Below are 27,904 nucleotides of genomic sequence, written 5' to 3' on the forward strand. Positions count from 1 at the left end.
TCACTTAGATTTATTATTTTGTCCCATGATTTCCCTCCTGTCCTTCCTTCCTTTTTTCCATCCTTCCTTCTCCTTTCTCTTTCCTCCATTCCATCCTTTCTATTCCCTTTTCTTTCTCTCTTTCTCCTTATTTTGCTGTAATAGTTTCAAGCAATTCCTTGTAAACTTCATCTCTAAATATTTCCATATATATGGATACTTTCTTATATAACCACACGACTATTATCACTTCATACAATTAATAATTCCTTAGAATCATCTAAAATTCTGTCCATATTAAATTCTCCCTGATTTTCTCAACTATGTCTGTCCTGGATATCATCTGTTTTCCCCTCCAGATCTTCTCACCACCCTTCTCCACCCTACTCTGTGCTCTTGGAAGCTGATCTGTATGTACTATATTACCCATGTCCCTTGCTTCTGGTTGAACTCAGCCAAGGTTGGCCCTGGTAAGACATCAGAGGGTGGATGAAGAGAGAGATTTGGGTATTTATTTCCCAGTTCCCTCTCCACCAGCTCAACAAAGATTGCTGCAACTTCCTAACCAAGCTCACACCTCCTGCCAGGCAGCCCTCTCCAAATAGCTACTCTTCAGTTCCAGTAACTTCTCCCTCTCTTGAGCTTTTCAGATGGTAAGGGCGCCCACTCTTGGCAGCCTTGGAGTATTACACTATTCCTTGTGGTTCTCCAGCCCTGCCCTCACCTCCCTAAGTGTCCCTTTGTCCTCAGATGGCCCATTCGAGTGTGCATCTCTTTTCAGGGCCCTAACTGATACGTATGTCTTTTATTTTTTTCTTTTAAACATTTTTCTTGTTCCCATTTATTCCCACTTCAGCACAGTGGTTAAGATCTAGAGTGGGCTATGAAGCCAGATTATCTAGGTTCAAATCCTCGTTCTGCCACATAGTTGTGTGACTTTGGACAAGCTACTCAGCTTCTCTATGCCTCAGTTTCTTGTCTCTAAATTGGAGATAATAATACATGCACCTAACTTTACAGGAACTGTAAAGCAATTACATAGGGTACAATGGCCAGAAACACAGTAAGTGCTCACCACGTGTTAAACAGCATTGTGATTATTATGGTTAGCACTTTTATTATTCCTTGAACTCATTCCTCTTGAGTCCCTTTCCACTGTGTTCTTGTGTGGGTGTGAATATTTATTTTTTGGTCCTTTATTCTGAAATAATCATAGATTCATGGGAAGTTGCAAAGATAGTACACTGAAGGGGCGCCTGACTCTTGATCTTGGGGTTGTGAGTTTGAGCCCCATGTTGGATGTAGAGATTACTTAAAAGAAAAAAAAAAAGGTAGTACACAGAGGTCCCAAGTACCCATACCTAGTTTCCCTCAAGGCTTGATTAGACTCGGATTTAGATATATTTTAGAGTAGAACTGACCGAATTGGCTAACAGAATGGATGTGGGTGTGACAGAAAGGAGAAGTAAAATGTTGATAATCTCTGCCTAACTACGCTGCTTGTTGATCATCTCAAAAGAGGTACTGAAACACCCCTACTCCAAGAACATGTGTAAAGGACTACTGAAAAACAGGCTGAGCCCAATAGTCCTGGATTTGAGACAAGTGTCCTTGGCGTCTGTGGTCAGATGAGGACTGGTGGATCCCGGAGGTCCCTCCAGGCTGTTGCCTCTCATTGAGTGTGGTGGCTGGAGGGTGGCTGAGAAGGTGAAGCCAATTTGGGGAAAGAGGATCCAAGCTGGGGAACAGACCTAGGGCCTTGGCTTTTCAGCTGGAAGGTTAAACACAATGAATAGACCATGTTCTCTTGTGTCTCAGGGCACTCAAGACTCAAGATGCCTCTAAGAGAGCTGGGGAGGGATGACCAAACCAGGCCTCTTCGAAGTCCCTCACAGGAGGCCTGGGCCGCATGTTGGGATGTGAGGAGAGTGTGTGCGGTGTGGTGCGTGAGTGTGGAAAAGTGTGAGTGAATGGGCAGGAGGAAGGAGGTGACTGGGTGGATGTGAGTAAGGGGTGACAGATTTGGGCACTTGAGTGTGTGAGCGTACATGTGAGTGGAGGGATGTGATTGTGAGTGGGTGTGTTTGCATGATAGTGTGCATTGAGTGTATGTGGCCATGCAAGGGTTATACATGTAAGAGGTTCGAACACGTCTGCCTGTGTGTGATGGGGGTGGAGCTGGGGCAGGGGCAGAACGTTGGCCCTAGCTCTTCAAGGCTGAGGCACATGTTAAAAGTGATTTGGGGGGAGCGCCTGGGGGGCTCAGTTGTTAAGCGTCTGCCTTTGGCTCAGGTCATGATCCCAGGGTCCTGGGATCGAGCCTCGCATCGGGCTCCCTGCTCAGCGGGAAGCCTGCTTCTCCCTCTGCCACTCCCCCTGCTTGTGTTCCCTCTCTCGCTATTTCTCTCTCTGTCAAATAAATAATAAATAAAATCTTAAAAAAAAAAAGTGATTTGGGGGTGCCTGCGTGGCTCGGTCAGTTAGGTGGACACCTAACTCTTGCTCTCAGCTCAGGTCTTGATCTCAAGAGTTGTGAGTTCAAGCCCCGTGTTGGGCTCCATGCTGGGTGTGGAGCCTACTTAAAAAAAAAAAAGTGATTTTCCCTTTGAGATCCGTTTTTGTCAGGAGTGGGGTCCCATTCAGCAGGAGGAGGCTAGCCCAGACATGCAGGGCAGAGCCGAGGCTGGACCCTGAAGGGGTGGTGGTGGTGGTGGTCAGGAGCCTCTACTCCTGGCTCTGCTTGGGACCTGCTAGACCCGCTCCCCTCTCCGTGTAGAAGGGTGTCGGATCGGCGGACATGGGGACACCTTGCTTTCGTAGGCAGTGTTGACTACAGTGCTCGGTGCCTGGTGGTGCTTAATAAATGTCTGCTCGTGGAATGACTGGAAGCTGAGGCAGGGAGCCCTGGCCCGTCGGTCACTTTTACACACAAAGCCTCCCGCCAACGGGCTTCCTCGCACACGCGCTCGCTCACATTCACAAACGCACCTGCGCTCACCCCCCCGCTTGCGCACACCTGCTGCTCACGCTCACTCGTTCCCGCCCCGGCTCCTCGGCTCCGCGCTGCCTGGTGACCGGGGCTGCCCGGCCCAGTCACCCCGCTGACCACTGCGGCTCTTCTGAGCTCCTCCTCATCCTTTTCTTTTTTTTAAGATTTTATTTATTTATTTAAGAGAGAGAGAGCGCGAGAGAGCGAGGATGAGCACAAGCAGGGGGAGTGGCAGAGGGAGAAGCAGGCCTCCCGCGGAGCAGGGAGCCCGACGTGGGGCTCGATCCCAGGACCCTGGGACCGTGACCGGAGCCGAAGGCCCACGCTTCACCCACTGAGCCACCCAGGCGCCCCCTCTTCTCATCCTTTTCATGTTCTCGCTGTCTCTCCCTCCCCTCTCTCTCCTCTCTGTGTCCCTTCTTTCATTTTTCCTCTCACGCCCCTACACAGACATGCACGTCCGGGGCACACTCACCGCCTCATGGCGTGCTCTTCTAATTTCCCTGGTGTCTGGCCTCCCATCTGCCCATTCCTCTCATGCTCTCTGTCTGTGTTTACGTCTGTCTTTCTCCGGGTGCCTTTCTCCCTCCATCTCTCACTGTTTCCTGACTGCCCCCCCACCCCACCCCCGGCCCCCTTATTCTGGTTTTCTCGGTCCCTCATCTCTCTTCTCTCTTCCTGGCTCTCGCGCTCAGTCTCTCTCTCTCTCCTCGAGTGCACGCTCGCCCTTTCTGCTCTCTCTCTTGCATCCCCAGCTCCCCGACTCGCCGGCCCCTGCCCACGCCCCAGCCCGGCCCTGGCTCGGGGAGAACCCTCTGAGCAGTGGTCAGGGCCCCGCCACCCAGCTTGGAGGTTCTTGTGCCCGCCGTTGGAGGAGCCCCAGGGTCACAGCATTTCCTCCCCGGGGGTGACTTGGCACTGGTACACTCTGTTTCCTCACTTCTGCAATTTCCAGATAGCACGGAGGCTGGGTCTGCAGACAGACAGACACTCAGATCCTGCTGCTGCTGCGGCCACTCAGCCCGCTCAGCCTTCCCTGATTCAGGTAAGAAGGGGGGGGTCCCGGCGCTGGCTGGGCAAGGGGGAGGTGTGTGACAAGGTCCTCAGGAGACCAAAGTCTGAAGGGACCGTTCTGGCATCTTCCTCAGGCCCAGTGTTTAGAAAGGATTCCTCGTGACCAAACTTGCCAGGAAATGCAGCGCCCCACTTTGGTTGTCTGAGGCCCGGGCCGAGCTGAAAGTGAGCCCCGAGATCTCACTCGGAGCTGACGATGGTGATGAGAGGGGGCTACGTAGAGGTCAGGGGCTGAATGCCATCTGCTGGACTGGCTGCCTATGGCGTCTTGGCCAAGTTATGCTCCCGCTCTGCAGCTCAGTTTCCTGCACTGTCGAATGGGGATAATCCTGCCTCCCCAGCAGGACCGTCGGGAGAAGCTCGGGGTCTGGTACAGGGCTGGGCACTGAGGACCTCATGAGATGCCGGGTGTTCCTGGGGGATGATGAAGACAACCAGGTTATTGGTACAAAGGGCCTGGCCCGCAACGGGTTCCCCCCAACAGGTCCCAGGTGGGAGGGACAGGGCACAGGCAGGTCTCCCCTTGTCCTTTGCTGGCAGGAGGTCCTGGGTGGGCCAGCTGAACCAGGGTCGCTGTGCAGACACTTGCTCTCCTGTGGAGAATGAGGGAGCCAGCAGAGTCTCTCCGTAAAGCATTTAGGCAACTCTGATTTAGATCTGTTTGAACGTGCAGCTGTGTTCCAGGTACTTGGAGTGTGTGTGTGTGTGTGTGTGTGTGTGTGTGTGTGTGTGTGTGGAGGTGCTATGGAAACAAAAGACAGAGATGTTCCGACCTTTAGGTACTGACAGCCCAGCCAAAGAAAGAAGTCTGCTCTGGACGTGAGGAAATGGCCCTGGGTCTGAGGTGGGCACCTCACGATTGGCAGGATTTTGACCTTAGCTCTAGTTTATAGGCTGGGATGTTGGCAACTCAGGAGCCCCACTTTCCTCTTTTGTAGATTAGGGTTTAAAGTCCTGACCTTTAGGGGCGCCTGGGTGGCTCAGTCAGCTGAGCGTCTGCCTTCGGCTCAGGTCATGATCCCAGGGTCCTGGGATCGAGCCCCGCATCGGGCTCCCTGCTCAGTGGGGAGTCTGCTTCTCCCTCTCCCTCTGTCTGCTGCTCTGCCTACTTGTGCTCTCTCTGTGTTAAACAAATAAATAAAAATCTTAAAAAAAAAAAAATGAATAAAGTCCTGACCTTTGGGTTTGTGCGGGAGGATGAAGGAAGAGGCCAGGTGGGAAAATGTTTTGTCAATGGTGAGATGCTGCACAATGTCTTACCACTAATATTGACACTGTAATCCTTACTGTAAATGCCTTACGGGGGGGATTCCTTCTGTTCATTGTTTTATCCTTACCCTTAGCACAGTGTTTGGTGAGCAGTATAATCTTAGAATATGAACTGAATAGATGGATGATAAAGTAATATGCTGTACTTAAAAGAGAATGGACAGCAAGCCAGAGGCCCAGCATCTGGTCCCAGTTCTGCTCCCGATCCTGTTGTCACCATGGGCAAATCTTTTCTCTTCTCTGGGCCTCAGTTTTTCCATCTGTCCAATGAAGGTTTGGGTAAGGAATTATAGTCTATGGCGTTAATGACAAAATCAGCCTCCAGGACTGAGTTCCTGCTCTTGATTGGTATTGGGGTGGGCAGGGGTGTGATGAGAAGCTGGGGTCCTGTTTGTCCTTTTACAGGGAGACCTTTATAGAGGGACCCCTCCACCCCACCCTAGGCCCGTGATCAAGGCCTCGTTGAGGAGAAGGGGGTGCTCCTCTTTGTCGGTGGCAGCTCCCTCACTCAAGGTGGTGGGGGGCATGGCTGAGACCCAGAGTCCTGATGCTCTGATCTCACGTCTTGTGATTTCTCTTCAGCTCTCGCTGGTGGCGGCTGGTTTGGTGCACGGCTGATTGGTTCACTCATTCATTCCTTCAACAAATGTTTCCTGAGGGTTCGGGAGGAGCTCACAGTTACTGAGCAATAACCATTTGCACTGACTGCTTCATTCTGCTTTTACAACTACCTGGTGAGGAAGCTTTTATTATCCCCATTTTGCAAATGAGGACAGGGAGCTGCTGAGAGCCAAAGAGCAGCTAGGGAAGAGCAGAGTCCCGTGTGGATCCTGGTCTGTGGGACCCCAAGGCCTAGGCCCTGTACCCTACGTTTTCCCTTGGGCTGGGCTCTGGGTACCCACAAGGGCACCAGCAGGAAGGATGCAGGAGTTCCCAGGCTGGAAGGCATGGTCCTTTGGTGTGATTCTGGGTATAATGGAGGGGTAAGCCCAGCACTGAGAATCCCACAGGAAGAGGTGCCTCTCCATTCCCTCCTCCCTGCCCTGGCCTACTTCCTAGAAGGAGGAGGGAGGGGGGATGAGACCCACAAATACCATCTGGGTATTTGGGAGCCAGAAGGAAAGACCCAGGCCAGGTTCAGGGTCCCCCACCTCCACAGGGATGTCCTAGACCAGCTGAGCAGAGACCGAGTCTCACCAGGGCAATATATATTCCTGGGGTCAGGGAAGGGCCCTTTGTGAGAAGGGAGATTGGGAAAATCTGGTTCCCAGGCCACTCCCACCTCAAGAACCCTAGACCTTGTCCTGACCTCTCCGAGACAAAGAATTCCATTTCTCCACCCAGGAATGTGCCCGGCATGGCGCTGGACTCCTTGTCTTTGAAACTGTGGGGAGCCCAGAATTCCCCAGAGGTCAAGATACTTGCTCCCTCCATTTCCCCCTCAAATCCCTCTGCTTTTTGGAGAAATGGTAGTGAAAGCACTCCATGAGTGGAATCTTTAAAGAGTCTGGCCAGCATGGTCAGGCCAGGGCCCAAATGCCAAGCAACAGGGGAGGTCAGAATAGGAGTAACTCACTGACTGAGCATCTACTATATGCCAGGCACTTTAGAAGTTTACCTGCCTTCAACCTCAGGCTATCCTATGAGATCAATGTTGATATTATTCTCATTTTATACATGAGAAAAGTAGGACTCACAGAAGAGAAATGATTAAACTGTTGTGTTTGAGAGGTCTCAGGAAATCTAAGGGCTGGGAGTGACTGAGGCTGGTGTGTGAGGGTTTGGAAGTAGAGGATGAGGGACAACGTGACTGTGTGTGTGTGTGTGTTTATCTATTAGTAAATGTCTCTTTTTTTGAGAGAGAGAGCGAGCACGCGTGCGTGGGCACACACACACACACACACACACACACACACACACGAGTTGGGGGTAGGGGAGAGAGAATTCCAAGCAGGCTCCATGCCCAGCACAGAGCCCAATACTGGGCTTGATCTCGTGACCCTGAGATCATGACTTGAGCTGAAATCAAGAGTTGGACGCTTAACTGACTGAGCCAGATGCCCCTATTAGTAAATATTTCTTGAGTGTTTGCTGTGGAGGAGGCCCTGTGGTACCCACTGGTGAGATGCCAGAAGCCTTGAACCCAGGGAATTCCCAACCCAAAGGAAAAAGAAACCAACAGCCATTATAATGCAGTGCGATGCGTTGTGTTATGGAAACCCCAGGCAGCATCTCTAACTCTATCTGGGTTGAGAAGTCAGACTAATGGTAGCCAGCATTCCTTGAGCTTTGATTATAGATCAAGCATTTTCTATTTAATCCTTACAACAACCCTATGAAGTATTCTTCTTATTATTTTTACAGAGGAGTAAACAGAGGCCCATTGGAGGTTAAATTAATTATCTTGGGTAAGAATCAGCTGATGGCATTTTGCCAACTGTCATTAGCTGCCATGAAAAGATGTGACTGGTTCCTGGAAGCTTTCAGAGTTAATGATACATCTGGAAGCCTGATGTAGGTGGCTTCAGGCTGGCATGAGCTCGATGTGAGCTGTTGCAATGACTGTGCTGCTATTTTGAGGGACATTTGATCTGATCTAATTAGCAAATTGGATTTCCTGTAGATACAGTTTTGTAGAGCTGTTGATTGTGAATATCTTGAATTGTGCTAAGCCCTTTACACACATTATTCATCAAATATTCATAGCACTGGGGCGCCTGGGTGGCTCAGTCATTAAGCGTCTGCCTTTGGCTCAGGTCATGATCCCAGGGTCCTGGGATCAAGCCCCACATCGGGCTCCCTGCTCGGCGGGAAGCCTGCTTCTCCCTCTCCCACTCCCCCTGCTTGTGTTCCCTCTCTCGCTGTGTGTCTCTCTGTCAAATAAATAAACAAAATCTTAAAAAAATATATTCATAACACTCTGGGGAGATATGTGCTTGGAATATCCCCAGCTTCATTCACAAAGGAAGGACCTGAGGCTCGGAGAGTGATGTGCTTGGCGATGGTCACAAGCTAGGACAGGATAGAAGCAGAATTCTTGTTTGTCTGACCAGAGTCTGTGGTCTTAACCACTGTTCTTTCCAAACACTTTGTATCCTTTATCTCACTGGATGCTCACAAAAACTCCAGGTGTGATTGTCCCCATTTTACAGATGAGGCCCAGAGACAGTCAACAATTTTACTAAAGTTGCACAGCAGTAGGTCTTAAAGCTGAGCCCTATGATTCTAAGTTAAGAATATACAACGTACTTTCAAATCTATCATTGCTTGGGTCCATTAAGAAAAAAAATTTTTTTTTAAAGATTTTATTTATTTGTCAGAGAGAGCACAAGCAGGGGGAGCGGCAGGCAGAGGGAGAAGCAGGCTCCCTGCTGAGCAAGGAGCCAGATGTGGGACTCGATCCCAGGACTCTGGCATCGTGACCTGAGCCAAAGGCAGACGCTTAACTGACTGAGCCACCCAAGCGTCCCAAGAAAACATTTTTTTAATTGTGCTAAAAACACGTGACATAAATTTCCCTTTGTAACAGTTTTTAAGTACACATTATAGTATTGTTAACTGTATGCACATTGTTGTACAGCAGGTCTCTAGAACTTTTCCATCTTGCCTGACTGAAACTCTATACCCACTGAACAACAATTCCATTTCTCCTTCCGCCAGTCCCTGGCAACCACCATTCTACTTTGCGATTCTTTGAGTTTGATGACTTTAGATATTTCATATAAGTGATGACCTTAGGTACTTCATATAATCATTCAGTATCTGCCTTTTGGTAATTGGCTTATTTCACTTAATAGTGTCTTCAAGGTTCATCCGTGCTGTAGCATGTGACAGGATCTCCTTCCTTTTGAAGTCTGCATAGTGTTCCGTTATACACACACCACGTGTTGTTTATCCATCCATCTGTTGATGGACATTTGGGTGGCTCCCACCTCTTGGTATTGTGAATAGTGCTGCTATAAACGTGGGTGTGCAAATATTCTTCAAGATCCTGTTTTCAATTCTTTTGTAAGTATACCCAGAAGTAAGATTTCTGGGTCATGTGGTAGTTCTATTTTAATTTTCCGAGGAAACTGTACTGTTTTCCATCCTGGCTGTATCATTTTATATTTCCACCAACGATGCACCAGGGTTGCAATTTCTCCACATCCTTACTAGGACCTGTTATTTTCTGCCTTTTTGATAGTGGCCATGCTGCCGAGTGTGAGGTGCTATTTCATTGTGGTGCTTATGTGCATTTCCCTGACGATGAGTGGTGTTGCACATCTTTTCACGTGCTTGTTTGCCATTTGCGTATCTCCTTTGGAGAAATCTATTGACGTCCTTTGCCCATGTTAAAATCAGTTATTATTATTTTGTTATTGTTGTTATTGTGTTGTAAGAATTCCTTATATATTCTGAATATTAACCCTGTATGCAGTATATGGTTTGCAAATTTTTTCTCCCATTCTCTAGGGTGCCTTTTTCCTCGTCTGTTTCCTTTGCTACAGATGTTTTAAAGTTTGATGTCCCCCCATACATCTAGTTTTGCTTCTGTTTCTTGCATTCCTGCTGTCATAGCTCAGAAATTATGGCTCATTCCAGTGTTATGAAGCCTTCCCCCCTATGTTTCCTTGTAGGAGTTTTACATTTTCAGATCTTATGTTTTGATCTTTATTCTGTTTTTAGTTCATTTTTGTATATGGTATAAGAGAAGGGTCCATCTTCATTCTTTTGCTTGTGGATCTCCGGTTTTCCCCTTGGCACTTGTTGGAGAGGCTCTCCTTTTCCCATTGTGTAGTCTTGGCACCCTTGCCAAAGATCATTTGACCATATGTGTGGAGGTTTATTTCTGGGCTCTCTGTTCTGTTCCACTGGTCTATATATATATTGCTCTTTATGTTTATACCATGCTGTTTTGATTATTGTACTTTGTTATATCTTTTGAAATCACGAAGTATGAGGCCTCCAGCTTTGTTTTTCTTTCTCAAGAGTGTTTTGACTCGGGGCCCCTGGGTGGCTCAGTTGGTTGGGCGACTGCCTTCGGCTCAGGTCATGATCCTGGAGTCCCTGGATGGAGTCCCGCGTCGGGTTCCCTGCTCGGCGGGGAGTCTGCTTCTCCCTCTGACCCTCCACCCTCTCATGTGCTATCTCTCTCACTCTCTCTCTCTCAAATAAATAAATAAAATCTTTGGAAAAAAAAAAAGTGTTTTGACTCTTTGGTGTCCTTCGAGATGAGATTCTATCTGAATTTTAAGATTTTGTTTTCTGTTTCTGCAAAAAATGCCACTGTGATTTTGACAGGGCTTTGAATCTGTAGATGGCTTCGGCAGGTATGGACACTGTAACAGTATTAAGTCTTCTAGTCTATGAATGAGGATGTCTGTCCATTTATTTGTATCTTCTGCAATTCCTTGCAGCAATGCTTTGTAGTTTTCAGTGTATAAGTCATTTGTCTCCTTGGTTAAGTTTATTTCCAGTATTTTGTCCTTTTTTTTTTTTTTTAAAGATTTTATTTATTTATTTGACAGAGAGAGACAGCGAGAGAAGGAACACAAGCAGGGGGAGTGGGAGAGGGAGAAGCAGGCTTCCCGCCGAGCAGGGAGCCCGAAGCGGGGCTCGATCCCAAGACTCTGGGATCATGACCTGAGCCGAAGGCAGATGCTTAATGACTGAGCCACCCAGGTGCCCCTATTTTATCCTTTTTGATGCCATTATAAATGGGATTGTATTCTTAATTTCCTTTTCTCTTTGACCTATTTTTATTCTTTTAAGATTTTATTTATTTATTTGAGAGAGAGAGAGAGAGCGTGCGAGCAGGAGGAGGGGCCGAGGGAGAAGCAGACTCCCTGTCGAGCAGGGAGCCCGACTTGGAGCTCCATCTCAGGACACTGGGATCATGACCTGAGCCGAAGGCAGATGCTTAACCGACTGAGCCACCCAGGCGCCCCTCTTTGACCCATTTTTAGATCTTTATTTTACCAATGAGGACACAGAGAGTCAGAGTCATGGGATGAGTTTAGTGTTTGAACCAGAATTTGATTCCAGCTCCAGCGCTGCCTGGTAGGAGTGATATGGATGCAGAGCAGATCCTCCCCTCCCTTTGCCCCATTCCTGTTCTTGGGTCACAGGACAGGTCTATGAGTGGTAAGGTGGCCAATGAGGGTTTGCTTCTAACAGGGGCCTTGGCTTGGCTTAGGAGATAGGATGGGTCTTGGAGTTCAAAACCCTATATCTGCCACTTCTTTTTTTTTTTTTTAAGATTTTATTTATTCATTTATTTGAGAGAGTGAGAGAGAGAGAGAGCACATGAGAGGGGGGGGGGTCAGAGGGAGAAGCAGCCTCCCTGCCGAGCAGGGAGCCCGATGCGGGACTCGATCCAGGGACTCCAGGATCATGACCTGAGCCGAAGGCAGTCGCTTAACCAACTGAGCCACCCAGGCGCCCTCTGCCACTTCTTAGCTGTGTGACTGGACAAGTCTGTTTCCCTCTCTGGCCTCACTTTCTTCTCTGGAAAAATGGGCATTTTGTAAAACTCACCTTGCAAGGCTGACTTGAGGAAATGTATTCATGGGTATGTAGTGTCTGTGTATTTAATCCAGTACCCTGAACTTAGGTAGGCTGGCTGCAACTCCCCTCCTGTCGTGCCCTACACACGAGGCAAGGAGCATTTGGATGCACGTGTAAATGTCCGCTTGGAGCCTGTGTTCCTCCCACACCCCACCTCTAGCTTGAGCGGAGTCAGTGATTGTACCTCCAGGCTTGCAGCTCTGCAGGGAGCTGCTGGTGCATGAGATCGCATGAACTTGAATGTGAGTAATTTATAGCTTATAAATATTTAGACATTTGTACTTTAAAAAAATTATTTATTTGAGAGAGAGAGAGAGAGAGCTCTTGTGAGGGGGGCAGAGGGGCAGAAGGAGAGGGAGAAAAGCAGACTCCCCACTGAGTGCACAGCCTTATGGGAAGAGGGGGAGGCTGGGGGCCGGACAATCCCACGACCCAGGGATGACGACATGAGCCAAAATCAAGAGCCAGATGCTCAAGCAGCTGAGCCACCCCAGTGCACTGACGTGTACTTTTGACCCCGCATGGCCCCACAAATGTTAGGAGCTGGGCTGACTCGTAAACCCAACTTCCCAACCCACAGTCCACACTGGGGAAGTAACCAGCACATACTTCCTTCTGCCCAGATCCAGGTGGTCCCTCCCCTCTGACTGCTCAGCTGAAAATGGGAGCCCAGGAACCCTAGGGGCATGATGTTCTCAGACAGTATGGGAATGGTAGGGGGTTGGGACTGAATGCTATGCACAGTAGAGGATGGGATATCCAGATGGCGGAATTCTTCTGTCTCCATGAATATTTATGGCTCCCCTTGCCTACCCCTAGTTGAGAGCTGGGCCTGGGCTGCCGCCCAGACTTGAGGCATCAAGGAACTATGCCCTCATGTGAGATTGATTGGTCTGAGCTGCTGCTGCCTTCTTTCCCTCCAAATGCTCATTCCCTTCCTGACCCGTTGAGAGATCTGTTGGCATTCGCCTAAGGCCCTGTCTGGAGCTGACAGGGAAGTCAGTATGTGGGTTAGAGCCCCTGGGACAGTGGTGACCATAGTCCCCTCCCCTGACTTCATGTGGCAGAGCCAGTGGGGAGAGGGAGGCCTGGCCATTGTGACCAGTTTGCATGCTTATTTTTGGAACCACTGTTAGAACGGTAAAATTTTGTAACTGAAAAAACTGAGGCTCAGATAGGTGAACTCACTTGCCCAAGGTCACACAGCAAGTAAATGACAGAGCCATGTATGAACCCAGGTCTTTCTGACTCTAGAAAGGGATTGTTCTCCCCATCCTACTGTGCTTCCGCCAGAGAGACTGGACACGTTTCCTTCATACCAGTTTCTGCTGAATAGTCATCAGGGGCTTGGTCATTCATTCATTCAGTGCTCAGTGTCTGCCACTGGGGATAAAGAATGAAAAAGATCTAGTCCCTGCCCTCTAGGAGCTCCAGGCTGGTGAGGAAATGGCCATAGGAATCAATACTTACAACACATTGTATCTGGTGCTGTACTGAGGAATGTGCCCAGAACCATGGTGACCCAGAGAAGAAGGCAACTCATTCTGCCTGGGGCAATCAGGGAGGACATCCTAGAGGAAGCATTCTTTAGATTGGTCTTTTTTTTTTTTTTAAGATTTTTATCTTTATTTATTTATTTATCTGAGATTGAGAGAGAGAGAGAGAGCACACAAGCAGGGGAAGGGAGAAGCAGGCCCCTTGCTGGGCAAGGAGCCTGATGTGGGGCTCGATCCCAGGACCCTGGGATCATGACCTGAGCCAAAGGCAGACGCTTAACGACCAAGCCACCCAGGTGTCCCTTTAGGTTGGGTCTTCAAGGAAGAGTGGGAGTTTGCTAGGTAAAACAAGAGGCAGAAGGCACTCTCAGAGAGGTAGCAGCATGTGCAAAGCACAGAGGTTTGAGAAGAAACAGAGTTTTTAGAGAAGCAGCAGGAAGTTCAGTGTGGCTGGAATACAGGGTGTGTAGTAAAAGAGGCTGGAGGGAAATGAGGTGTGAAAGGAGCTTGGATTTGATCCTGGGCAATGGGGAGCCATGGAAGGTGGTAGACTAGTCGAGTATGTGGCTGACAGTGTGCTGAAGCGCGGTACTTCTCAAACTTCAGTGTACCCACGAATCACCTGGGACTCTTGTGAAAATACAGATTCTGATGCAGCAGTCCGGGGTGGAGCGTGAGAGTCCGTATTTCTGACAAACTCAGCTGATGCTGCTGGTTCGAGGACCTCGATTTGAGTAGTGAGGCTGTAGAGGGCTCACTCCGTCTCGTAGGGAGACTGCTCTGGGGAGCAGGCAGCTCCTGGTGCTCTTCTGTCACGGGGTAGATCAGGCCTCGGGTCTGCCCTTCTTCTTGGGTCAGCCCTCCTGCAGCTCGCACAACGAGGTCACAACAAGGATTCAAATTTTTGTTTGCCAGACATCTGTTGACTCAACAAACGCTTACCAAGCTCCTGCTCCGGCCACACGTGTGCTAGGTGCTGGAGATGGAGAGAGGAATTGGAAATGCCACTTTGTGGTCCATGTCACCACCCCCTCTTGCCTCCAGAACGGGTTCTCTGCTTGCCCTTTGTCCCCTACTATCTGTTCTCTGTCCAGCAGCCAGGGAGTCCGATCATGTTACTCACTTGCCTGACATGGTCCAGCGGCTCCCCAGTGCTCAGAAAATAAAATTCCACCTCCTCACCACGGCTTAGGAGCCATCTGGGGTCGGCTGCCCCCAGATCTCATCCAGTTCTTCCCATTTCTCACTCCCCTAGGACCACATGAATCCTACGTTTCCTTGAGCACGACGCATTTGTTCCTATCTTATGATACGATGAACTTACTCCCGCTGCACATGAGACACTTGGCCTAGAATACTCTTCTTCCAGATTTTCTCTTGACTTGTTCCTTCTCGCTTTTTAGATTTCAGCCAGGAGAAGATATGGGTTTTCACAGGACCCTACAACTTGTACAATTTGGGGGGTCCTCGTGAAGAAAAGTGACCAAATTGCAAATACACAATTAGATACAAGACCTAGAAAGGCGCCTTGAAGCTTACACTTCATTGGCCTCATGGTAAATCTTCCTCTGGGTTTGTTTATAGGTCACCTCCTCTGAGAAGCCTTCCCTGGTCACTCTATTTAAAGCAGCCCCTTACCCAAGCTTCGTCATGTCACGATTTTTATTTCTTTTATTGAATTCATCACAATTTGAAATTATTGTGTTCTTTTCCCTCTCTGTCTTGGTCTGTTTTCCCTGACAAGAGTGTAAGCTTCTCAAGAGCAGGGGTTTTGCCTGTTTTATTCCTGCAGTATCCCCAAAAAAGTGCCCAGCCCCCAGTGGGATATTGATACCTGTCAGGTGAATGAATGGACATGTCCTCTGCCCTCCAGGAGCTGCTGGTCTAGTGTGGCAGGAGGACACAGAGATAATTTCAATGGTATAAGATGCTGTAAGCTATGGGTGCTCAGAGGATGGACGCTTAACCGGGTCTGGGGGCAGAGCAGGGTGTGAGAGAGGCAGGGAGGCTTAGGAAGAACTAGCTGCAGGGAGAGAGGCCGGGGCAGTCTTCAAGTGACCAGTATGTAGCCAGGCAGAGTGAGGGAGGGAAGCATGAACAAAGGCATGGAGGTCTGAGCCCCTAGGCCCAGAAGAGACTCAGCTGGTTACATTGTGGGTGACATCAAAGGGTTCCACTGACGCAAAGGGACGGCTGGGTGCTAAGTTTGGGATGAAGGCTAAGGGGGTGGGAGTCACATGAAGACCAGGATCTGGGAAGACAGCAGAAGTAGGAAGAGTCAGGGTGATGGGTACGGGAGGCACCCAGGGCAAGGCTTTGGGCAAAGGCAGGGGTTTCATGCAAGAACCCCCACACTGATTCTGACTCTGTACCTGGAAGGAAGAGGCCTGCACTGGGCTTCCTATGGGGGCTATGTGGACTGGGGATGCTCCAGGCCCAGACAGACCTGATTACAGGTTGGGTTCACAGAGAAGCTGACTCTGAAATGGAGATTAGCATGTAGGAATGTTTTTCCTGAACGGTTTTAAAGCAAAGTCAAATACTGTATAATTCTACCTATAAATACTTCATGATGTGTATCTAATAGATAAGGAATTAAAACATATAAAAATATAGAACCATAATATCATTATCACACCTAACAAAATTAACATTGATTTCTTAATTCCAGCTCATACTGAGTCTGTGTTTGAGTTCTTCCAATTGTCTAAAAACTAGTTTTTATAGTTACTTTGAATCAGGATACAAACAAGGTTCACAACTATTTGCTCAACTAAGCTTCTTGAATGAGAATTTAACATTCCACCTCCTTGCTTCTCCCTCATTCCTCAACTCATGCTTTGGACGCTGCTCTCCTGATGACGGGGAGCTGGATTTCCCTGTTGCCACATGCTGTGTTTGCTTTTCTTTTCTTTTTTTTTTTTTAAGATTTTTTTTTTTTTTAAAGATTTTATTTATTTATTTGACAGAGAGAGACACAGTGAGAGAGGGGAACACAAGCAGGGGGAGTGGGAGAGGGAGAAGCAGGCTTCCCGCCGAGCAGGGAGCCCGATGCGGGGCTCGATCCCAGGACCCTGGGATCACGACCTGAGCCGAAGGCGGACGCTTAACGACTGAGCCACCCAGGCGCCCTTTTTTTTTTTTTTTAAGATTTTATTTATTTCTTTGAGAGAGAGAGAGAGAACATGAGCAAGGGGAGGGGCAGAAGGAGAAGCAGACTCCCTGCTGAGTAGGGAGCCTGGGGCTCGATACCAGGACCCTGGGATCATGACCTGAGCTGAAGACAGACGCTTAATCAACTGAGCCACCCAGGGGCCCCTGCTTTTCTGTCTGCATCGTACTTGATCCCTCCGTGTGGCTTTCCACGCTGCTGGCCCCCACTTCCGTGCTCTTGAAACCTTGTCCAGCATGGCTCTCCTACCTCTCTGTCCTGTCCCTGCCTCCTTCACAGGTTTCTCCTCCCCCTCTGACTTCTCCGGGGAATGTTGGGCTCTTCAGGATTGAACTCTGGATCCTCTGGAATTTCAGGGCACTCCAGATGTGTCCCCGGCTGGATTCATCCTCTGCACCCCCACACTGTTCCTCCTCAGTGTCATCTCCATGAAGATGGGTACCACCCCCAGCCCAAATCATCTGCGCCAGAAAGCTGGCAGTCCTTGACTCCTCCCTTTCTATCAACCTGTCTCCCATCTGTCACCAAGTTCCATCCATTCAACCTCCCAGATAACTCTGACAACCATCCATTTCCCTCCATTTGCCCCTTCATGCTCCAAGCCTCCTTTGGCCCTGCAGACAATTGCAATTGTCTTGATGCCCTCTCCTTGCTTCTGGTCTGAAGCCCCTCTGGCTTGTTCTGTACACAGCGGTCAAAGCCCTCTTTCCCAAACCCAGATCCAGTGTTGTCCCTTTCCTGTTCCATACCCTTCAGTGACTCCCCATTTTCTACAAATCCTTAGCCTAATATTCAAGACCTTTCTTAAGTTGACCAATACATACTAACTTTGTAGGCCCTGTCTCTCCTCACCATCCCCGCCCACCCCCACCACACACACTTTAAGGTTTAGCTAGACCAGGTGTCTCAAGCTTCCTGAGCACAAGGTCCATGTGCTCCTCGTCTTCCAGGACTCTGCATGCGCCACCCCTCTGCCTGGGGCTCCTCATCTGGCTTACTACTTCTTGTCCTTCCACATAGGCGGGTCACTCCTGATCCTCAGGTCTGGGTAGGGGCACCATCTCAGAATTACCCCGACTTCTGGAACCTCCACCATCATAACACTTGACAATTGTCTACTTCTGAATCTCTCCTTTGCAAAATGGGCTGTGAGCGGTGGAAGGACAGAGACTGGGTCTGTTCTCTGAGGCCTCCGTACTCTGCCCAGGGCCTGGAGCAGTGAGTGCTTGTCCAGTGAATGCATGGATGAGGGACTGAATGGGTGAGTTTGGTTGACCTGGGTGTGTGTGCCCCAGTCACATAGTGAGAAAAAAAATTTTTAATTAATGCAAAAAAATTCATGATGAACAAATACCAAAATCTTAAATGAAGATAGGATCATAATAGTGCCAGGCAGAGCAATATTAGAATCTGAGGCAAAAGGAAGACTGATTTTGATTTTTGAAGATATTGCATTAAAATATTATTTATCTTGATCACTGAGGTTTTCAGCACCCCCTTACATTTTGCGCTTAGGTGAGCTCCTCCACAAGCCTTACCCCAGTCCAGGTCCTGGTGGGAAGGCTTCCTCAGCAGGCCAGGACAGGCATGGCACAGAGGACAGGGCCCAAGCAGATATACTGGGTTGAATACTCTGGCTGTAGAAAGACTGTTTCTGGGCATCTGGGTGGCTCAGTGGTTAAGCGTCTGCCTCCAGCTCAGGTCATGATCCCAGGGCCCTGGAATCCAGCTCCGCATCGAGCTCCCTGCTCCACGGGAAGGCTGCTTCTCCCTCCCCTGCTTGTGTTCCCTCTCTCGCTGTGTCTCTCTCTGTCAAATAAATAAATTAAATCTTTAAAAAAAAAAAAAGACTGTTTCTAGTGGAGAGTTGCCCCCACCCCACTAAGCTGGAGCTTAAACCCAAGAAGAGGAAGGGACTTACTTGGGGGGGGGGGGTTGGATGGTGAGGATGGGTAGGAACATGACTTCTTCAAAGACCCAGAGTGAACACCATGCACTGCCCAGCTGTGGGCTGCCTCCCCTCCTTTCTGAGGTCCCAGGCAGAGGGTCCCCCAAGGCATTAAGGTCCAGCAGGAGAAAGAAAGAAGGCCAGTCCCTGAGAAATGGGCATCTTGGGCTCAAAGGAAAGGTGAGCGGGCTGATTGTGGAGCAGTGATTTTATTTATTTATTTTTTATTTAAGTTTTTAATTTTAATTCCAGTATAGTTAGCATCCAGTGTTATATTAGTTTCAGGTGTACAATATAGTGATTCAACAACTCTGCATTATTTGGTGCTCATCCTAAGTGTACTCTTAATCCCTATCACCTATTTCACCCATCCCCCACCCACCTCTTCTCTGGTAACCACCAGCTTGTGCTCTATAGTTGAGAGTCTTTCTTGGTTTGTCTCTCTCTCTCTCTCTTTTTCCTTCCTCTTGAGGAGCAGCAATTTTTAAATCTGGTCTCAGTACCTCTTTTTTATATCTTTAAAAATTATTGAGGGCCCCAGAGAGCTTTTGTTTACATGGGTTATATCCATCAGTATTTTCTTTTTTTTTTTTTTTTGAGATTTTATTTATTTATTTGAAAGAGAGAGAGACAGAGATAGCAACAGAGATAGCAAGAGACAGCATGAACCAGGAGGAGAGGGAGAAACAGATGCAGGGCTGGATCCCAGGACCCTGGGATCATGACCTGAGCTGAAGGCAGACACTTAACCCATTGAGCCACCCAGGCCTCCCCCCAACCCCCATCAGTATTTTCCATATTCAAAATTAAAACTAAGCCTTTCAAAACATTTTTGTTTTTAAATACAAAACCCAATAATAAGCTCATTCCTTTTTTTTTTTTTTTAAAGATTTTATTTATTTATTTGACAGAGAGAGATACAGCAAGAGAGGGAACACAAGCAGGGGGAGTGGGAGAGGGCAAAGCAGGCTTCCCGCTGGGCAGGGAGCCTGATGCTGGGGCTCGATCCCAGGACCCTGGGATCATGACCTGAGCTGAAGGCAGACGCTTAACGACTGAGCCACCCAGGGGCCCCTAAGCTCATTCCATGTTAACATAAATAACATTGTTAGCAAAAATTAGCTAACAATTTCAAAACATAAATAATTTAGAGTGGCTTTGATTTACATTTGTTTGCAAATATCTTTAATGATAGGTTTAATAGAAGACAACTAGATTCTCCTATCTGCTCCTTCATTCAATCTATCGTGGTATGTTGTTTTGGTTGAAGTGTATGAAGAGAATCTGCCCTTACACAGATATGTGTTTGTAGTGGGAGGGATATTTTAATGTCTGAAAAAGATGATGTTCTTCTTTGATACTACAACAAAGCTCCACAAATAGTAGTTTCTGAAAAGTCAGTTGCAATGTGGAACCCGAGTCGTACCAATGAACCTTCTATAATCTGTTGTGTAGCAATGTTTTGATCTGTCTCGCCCTTTGATTCTTTGACCCATGCATAATTTTGAAACTGGCCTTCCTCATTTGGAAAATGTCGGTTCACTAAGTTATGCAGGTTTTCCAAACATGGACCTTTCACTAAAGGATTTTTTAAAAGTTACATTCATTAGTATCGCCACCAATCTCATCAGAAAATTCTTTAAGGATTAAGAAGCTGTCAAACTCATCCTGGCAGATACAGTTTTTCCGAAGATACTAGTTTTCTCCAAAGTTCGAATTTTATCATTGGCAACAAATAACTGCTATTTGTTTTCCTTGAAGCGTTGGGTTTCCTTTGTTCATATTTGAGCAAATATGATACCCAAGTCTGAAAAACCATAGTTGGTCAGTCATTTTTTCAAGTGATAGTGACGATCTGCAAAAAGGTTCTGCTTATAACTCAAGTCACTTAAGCGGTTTTCCTGAAGACAACCACTGACTTCAGTGTGCAGAAGCATTGCATTTCCCATTTTGACACCCAAAATATTAAAAAGATGTGTACTCAAGATTTAATCAAATTAATAATTTCCTTGCTTTATCAAGGAATTTTTTTTTTTTTTTTTGCCCTGAGTAGGGCCTGGCTGTGAAAAATACAGCTCCTCCTCCCATTTGGTGCCTCTGCCTTGATCTGTGCTAAGGAGACTGCAGTTTTGTTCACTCTGTAGCATTAGTGCGAATGTCAACACAGTGAAAAGGGGAAACAATGTCTTGGTATAATTATGACAATAGTTTTTTTTTTTTTTTTTAATTTATTTGAGAGAGAGAGAGAGACAGAGAGCAGGAGTGAGAGAGAACATGAGGGGGGAGTGGGAGAGGGAGAAGCAGACTCCCCGCGGAGCAGGGAGCCCGATGCGGGACTCGATCCCAGGACCCTGGGATCATGACCTGAGCTGAAGGCAGATGCTTAACGACTGAGCCACCCAGGCCCTCCTGTGACAATAGTTTTGACCTCATGGGTCCTCTGAAAGTTCTCAGAGATATTCCTTTCTCCTCCCTCATTTCTGTGGACCACCCTTTGAGAAGTATTATCCTAGAGTCTTGGGATCAGATGGCAGGACTACGTTTAGGTGTGGAAAAGATCCCAGCCGAGTAAAAGTTAGCAATTTCGCTTCTGGGGAAGCAACCTAAAACTATGTAATTCAAATCAACTATGTAATTCACAATGTGACTTGAGGCTGAGTTTTTTGTTTTAAAGGAATCACAATTATTTATTGGAATAATTAAACCTACATTTATTTAATTTAGCATAGACAAACCACCACCACATTAACTGGGGCAAAGCATAAAAATTTTCTCAATCATCAAAATTCCAATTAGAGCCAGTTGCTTCTTTTTTCTTTTTTTTTTTCAATTGGAGTATAATTGATACACAACGTTCCATTAGTTTTGAGTGTCCAACATAGTGATTTGACAACTGTGTTTCGCTGTGCTCACCGTAAGTGTAGCTACCATCTGTCACCCTACAGCGCTATTCTAGTCCCATTGACTATATTCCCTATGCTGTGCCTTTCATCCCTGTGACTTATTCATTCCATGACTGGAAGACTGTACCTCCCACCCCGCTTCACCCATTTTTCCCATCCCCCCACCTCCCACCCCTCTGGCAACCATGGCTTGTTCCCTTTATTTATGGGTCTGTTTCTGGTTCCAGAGCAAGTTGGTTCTTTAAACTCACCTGTAAGTATCTAGAGACTTCTTCAAGTGTTTCCACTGCTTCAGAGCTCCCAAAGAGATGGTTGTAATCAACGAGGCTTATCACCCACTCCTTTATTGGTTCATGGTGCTGGGAATAGCGTTGAATAGACAGACAAGGCCCTTATTCTTCTGGTGCTCAGTCAACTAGGAGAGTGTTATGAATCACACAAACACGAATATGATCACAACTGCTTTAGGATTTACAAAGAAGTACAGGGGGCTTTGAGGCAGGACGTGACCTGGCCTGGTGAAGATCTCTCTGTAGAAGTAAAATTCAGGTAAGGTCTGAAGCACGAGTTAGAATGGCCGGGTGGAAGTGGGGTGTGGTTAGGGAGGAGGGTTCGAAGCATTGGCATGGGTGTTATGCTTGCAGGCAGAGGCAGGAAAGGTCTGAGCATGTTTGAAGACCCACTGGGAGCTCCATTTTGACTGGACCCTGGTGGGAAGATAGCAGGAGGAGAGGATGGAATGGCAGCTAGAGGTCAGGGTGAGGGCCATCGGTGGTCCTTTTCTCAGTTCCTACAACCTACCCTGCTCCTTCCTGCCTCAGTCCTGGACCCATGCAGATCACTCTGCCTGGAACACTCATCCTCTCTCAGGTCTCAAAGGAAATGTCACCTCTTTTCTAAGTATAACTTTTTGTATTCTCCATATCAGCACCTCCTTTTCTTTGTATAGCAACTCTGTTTGTTTACATTGCTTTTGTCCACGAGACCGTCAGTTCCCCGAGTGCAGGCCTGTGTAGTCACGTCCACCCTGTATCTTCTGTGGGCTGGACATGCACTTGGTGCTCAGAAGTATTTGTTGGCGGAACGTGTGAATGAACAAATGCACGCAGAGCTGGATTTGAGACTCTGGCTCCATCCTTTAACAGCTGTGTGACCTTGAACCATCACATAAACACATTAGATTGTTTCCTATTCTGTAAAACGGGGTTTTACTTCTTATCTCAGAGGGCTTTTGTGAGACTGAAATGAGGTAGTGCACAGGAAGCACCTGGCTCCGAAGGAGCGTCTTACTCCCAATTCTGTTCTCTTTTCACTGTTCTGGGATGTAGGATGAGTCTGGGGCCTTGCTCAACTCCATCTGGGTCTCCTGCCCTCCCATCAACCCCCCCCACCCCCAGCTGCAACACAAACATCAGAGGGGCTTCCAGGCTCATGTGCTGGCAACAGAATTCAAGGAACAAGAGAGGAGGGAGCAATTGGTTCTGGTGGAGAGTGGATGGTGGTGAAGATGCTGTTGAAAACGGACCAGACTGTGGGTAGTGGGATTAGGGTTAATTTCATCTTCTTTAATATACTTTTCTTTTTTTTTTTTTTTTTTTGAGAGAAAGAGCGAGTGGTGGTGGGGAGGGGCAAAGGGAGAAGGAAAATCTTTCTTTTTTTTAGTGAATTAATTTTTGCGAGAGAGAGAGAGAGAGAGAGAGAATGAGAACACGCACATGAGTGGGGGAGGGGCAGAGGGAGAGAGAGAGAGAATCCCAAGCAGGCTCCATGCCCAGCACTGAGCCCCACATGTGGCTCGATCTCATGACCCTAAGATCATGACCTGAGCTGAAACCAAGAGTAGGATGCTTAACTGACTGAGACACCCAGGCACACCTTTAATATACTTTTTTTTTTTTTTTTTTGCTTTTTTAACTGTTTATTTGGAAATGATTGTAGACTCACAAGTTGTAAAAATTGAACATAGTTTCTTGAGCCCTCCAATGGTGACATAGCCGTAGTACGATCCCAAAACCAAGAAAGGCTTTTTGTTTTGAAATAATTTTAGGCCTTCAAAAAAGTTGCAAAATAGTACAAAGAGTGCATGTGTGCCCTTTGCTCCACATTCCCTAATGTTAACAATTTACAAAACCATAATACAATGATCAAAACTAGGAAATGAACATTGATATATTATTTTAATTATAGACGTTATTTGAACTTCACCAGTTTTTCCACTAAACGGTCTTTTTTTGTTCTTGGATACAATCCAGGATCCCACATTGTATTTAGTTGTCATACATTTCCTTAATAGCCTCTGATTTTTGGCAATTCCTCAGTCTTTCCTTATCGCTCATGACCTTGACATTTTTTATCAGTCATTTTGATAATGTCTCACAATTTGGGTCTGATGTTTTCTCATGACTACATTGAGATTACGCAGTTCTGGAAAGAAAACCACAGAAATGATGTTATAGTCTTTTCAGTGCTTCAAATCAAGGGTACCTGATATTGATATATGTCTTACTAATGATGAGTGCATCTTAATCATTTGATTAAAGTGTTGTCTACTGGGGGGACGCCTGGGTGGCTCAGTTCGTTAAGCGTCTGCCTTCGGCTCAGGTCATGATCCCAGGGTCCTGGGATCGAGTCCCACGTCGGGCTCCCTGCTCAGTGGGGAGCCTGCTTCTCCTTCTGCCTGGTGCTCCCCCTGCTTGTATTCTCAAGCTCTCTTGCGCTCTCTCTTTCTCTCTCTGGCAAATAAATCAAATTAAAAAAAAAAAAAAGTGTTGTCTACTGGGTTTCTCCACTGTATACTTTTCTTCATCTTTTTCTTTTCTTTTTTTAAAAGATTTTATTTTTAAGTAATCACTATACCCAACATGGGGCTCAAACTAACAACCCCGAGATCAAGAGTTGCATGCTCCACTAACTGAGCCAGCCAGGTGCCCCTATATTTTTCTTTTCATTAATTTTTTTCTTTTAATTACTAAAGCAATAAATGCTTCTAAAAAGTTCAAACAAAGGAAGCATAAATAGGTAAACTTCCCAACAAACCCATCTCACCTTCCCAAAGGTTACTTATCATTGTCTACTCTTGAAGCTATATCCTTCTAGATCACTTTCTAGATGTCATATACACATATATGATGGGGACACACAGATTTTTAAAATTTTGTTTTACTTAAAAATATTATCCAGGGACAACTTTCAACATCAGTACAATCAGATATAACTCATTCTTTCTAATGACTGGCTAGTATTTCATCTTTGGGTCACCCTAATATAATTCTCTGTATTTTCCAGATTTTGTATGAGCACAAAAATAATAATAAATTTACTTTTATTTATTTTTTTTTTTTTTTATTTTTTTAAAGATTTTATTTATTTATTTGACAGAGACAGACACAGTGAGAGAGGGAACACAAGCAGGGGGAGTGGGAGAGGGAGAAGCAGGCTTTCCGCTGAGCAGGGAGCCCGATGTGGGGCTCGATCCCAGGACCCTGGGATCATGACCTGAGCCGAAGGCAGACGCTTAACGACTGAGCCACCCAGGCGCCCCAAATTTACTTTTAATAATAATATCATTTAATTATTATTATTTTGAGTAAAATCTACTCCCAATGTGGGGCTTGAACCCACTGACCCCGAGATCAAAAGTCACATGCTCTACCAACTAAGCCAGCCAGGCACTCCCATAAATTATTTTTTATTTTTTTAAGATTTTATTTATCTATTTGTTAGAGAGAGAGAGAGAGAGAGCGAGTGCACAAGCAGGTGGAGGGGTTGAGGGAGAAGCAGACTCCCTACCAAGCAGGGAGCTTGATGTGGGACTCGATCCCAGGACCCCGGGATCATGACCTGAGCTGAAGGCAGACACTTAACCAACTGAGCCACCCGGGCATCACTCACAATTATTTTTTTTAAAGAGTTTATTTATTTATTTGACAGAGACACAGCAAGAGAGGGAAAACAAGCAGGGGGGTGGGACAGGGAGAAGCAGGCTCCCCGTGGAGCAGGGAGCCCGATGCAGGGCTCAGTCTCAGGACCCTGGGATCATGACCTGAGCCGAAGGCAGACACTTAACAACTGAGCCACCCAGGTGCCCAATTATTTTTTAATATAGAACATCCACCATCAAAATTTACATTTCAAATTTCATCAATAGAAAAATATTTAAAAGTTGTTAGAAAATTAAAAATTTCATGATATAAATTTTCATATATTTTCTCATCAGAAATAGATTATTTAAACCTTACATCAAAATAAGCCGCAGAATGAAAAGGTATGTTTTAAAATGTAACAAGAGAAAAGAAACTGAATTGCCATTGATTTCATTGACTCTCAGATGCTGTTCATTTTAAAAATACACCATTATTTTATGTAGAAAAAAATACTGCCAATTAATTGGAAGATACCGCCGATTTTAGAGTTTTTAAAATGTGCAAAATGAGAGTCTTGGAATTGATTAAATAAGACAGGCCCTTTTTGACCCTTCATTAACCAGAATTCCTGTGTGGTCTTCCAGGCGCAACAGGGTTCTACCACCAGCTGCCCCTTCCAACCATGGCGACCGGGGCAAATAATTCCTCTCGTGTGGACTCTGAGTTCCGATATACCCTCTTCCCGATTGTTTACAGCATCATCTTTGTGCTGGGGGTCATCGCCAACAGCTATGTGCTATGGGTCTTTGCCTGCCTGTACCCTTCCAAGAAACTCAACGAGATAAAGATCTTCATGGTGAACCTCACCGTGGCTGACCTGCTCTTCTTGGTCACCCTGCCCCTGTGGATCATCTACTACCACAACCAGGGCAACTGGATTCTCCCCGAATTCCTGTGCAACCTGGCTGGCTGCTTTTTCTTCATCAACACCTACTGCTCAGTGGCCTTCCTGGCTGTCATCACTTACAACCGTTTCCAGGCAGTGACCCGGCCCATCAAGACAGCTCAGGACACCACCCGCAAGCGTGGTTTCTCTGTGTCCCTGGTCATCTGGGTGGCCATTGTGGCTGCAGCATCCTACTTCTTCATCCTGGACTCCACCAACGTGGAGCCCAACAAGACCGGCTCAGGCAACATCACACGTTGCTTTGAGCATTACGAGAAGGGCAGTGTGCCCGTCCTCATCATCCACGTCTTCCTCGTGTTCAGCTTCTTCCTTGTATTTCTCATCATCTTCTTCTGCAACCTGGTCATCATCCGCAGGCTGCTCATGCAGCCGGTGCAGCTGCAGCACAACGCAGAAGTCAAGCGCCGCGCGCTGTGGATGGTCTGCACGGTCTTGGCTGTGTTCATCATATGCTTTGTGCCCCACCACATCGTGCAGCTGCCCTGGACCCTGGCTGAGCTGGGCTTCCAGAACAGCAGCTTCCACCAGGCCATCAACGATGCCCATCAGGTCACTCTCTGCCTTCTTAGCACCAACTGTGTTTTAGACCCCATCATCTACTGTTTCCTCACCAAGAAGTTTCGCAAGCACCTCAGTGAGAAGTTCTATAGCATGCGCAGCAGCCAGAAATGCTCCCGGGCCACCTTGGAGACTGGCACTGAAATGGTCATGCCGCTCAACCACCTCCCTGTCCATTCCCTCAAAAAGTAGTCCCTGATTGTTGGGGCCAGGCCCAGAGGCTTCTCCTCCATGGACATCACAGACTGACCTGGGGGATGAAGGGGTCTCTGCTGTGGTCTGGGCATCTCCTCCCTGGGCACAAGTGGCTCTTTAAGTATGGAGGCTACTTCACCAAGGTGGGGGTGATGGCCAGGCCAGACTGCTGGGAAGTCCAGGACTTGAATGCGCTTTGTCGGCCACCTCGGGGCACATGCATAGTAACCTTGGCTGGCAACCTCATCCTGAATACCTGAGTCTGCTAGCTCTGCAGGGAATGTCAGGGCCTGGGGCAGACCTTGGGGATAGACTCCGAGCCACCCTGTTCACCCTACCAAGGCAGCTGCCCTGAGCCAGTATGGCCTGAAGTTTTGGGCAACAACTACCTTTGCTACTATAAAGGCAGAGAAGAGGGTTTTGGGAAAGAGATCCTCCCCTGGTTGTGTGGTGGTGTCTCTGGGGGAGACTTTTGAGCTAGGATAGTGCCATCTTGTCTCCATTTAGAGGCACAGGATCTTTGTGACACTTCTTAGGGGACGTGGCTCAGTGGAACCTTTTCCCACTCATCCAACAACCTGTCCTGAATGGTGCCAGAGAGGGTAAGACATATTCAGGTCAAAGGCTAGGATGGGGAGGTTGTCTCCTGAGGCAAATGTATCTCTCTGCATAGGCCTTGGGTCAGCTCTGGGGGACTGGGAGGGACACAACTGCCACATCCATCTGTCTCAACAGTGGATCCTGGTGAATTACCTCCCGCTGGGCAGCTCCCCACTGTGGGTGGGCAGGGGCCCCTCAAAGCCAAATTGGGGGCATCCGCGGCACCACGATGCTCAGAGGTTTCATGAGAAAGGGCACTTAGGTGGAGAAGATCTGTGTGTGGGTGAGGCCTCCCGAGTGGGAGGAGCCTGTCAGGTCTCATCTACCACCTAGCTTTCTGGG

The 27,904-nt window shown here is 47.4% G+C and overlaps 1 protein-coding gene across 2 annotated transcripts; it reads left to right on the forward strand.

The window, feature by feature from the left end:
- The first annotated feature begins 3,840 nt into the window (after positions 1–3,840).
- PTAFR (platelet activating factor receptor) lies at positions 3,841–27,904 on the forward strand. Of its 2 annotated transcripts, XM_032390085.1 has the most exons (3): positions 3,841–4,013; positions 5,894–6,045; positions 25,887–27,904. In XM_032390085.1, the coding sequence occupies exon 3, from the start codon at positions 25,925–25,927 to the stop codon at positions 26,957–26,959; it is 1,035 nt and encodes a 344-aa protein (XP_032245976.1). In that variant the 5' UTR covers positions 3,841–4,013; positions 5,894–6,045; positions 25,887–25,924; the 3' UTR covers positions 26,960–27,904. The 2 variants fall into 2 exon arrangements, with proteins under 2 accessions (XP_032245976.1, XP_032245981.1); XM_032390090.1 differs by lacking the exon at positions 5,894–6,045.

Source organism: Phoca vitulina, unplaced genomic scaffold, assembly GCF_004348235.1.
Source record: "Phoca vitulina isolate PV1807 unplaced genomic scaffold, GSC_HSeal_1.0 scaffold2, whole genome shotgun sequence".
Classification (NCBI taxonomy): Eukaryota; Metazoa; Chordata; class Mammalia; order Carnivora; family Phocidae; genus Phoca; species Phoca vitulina.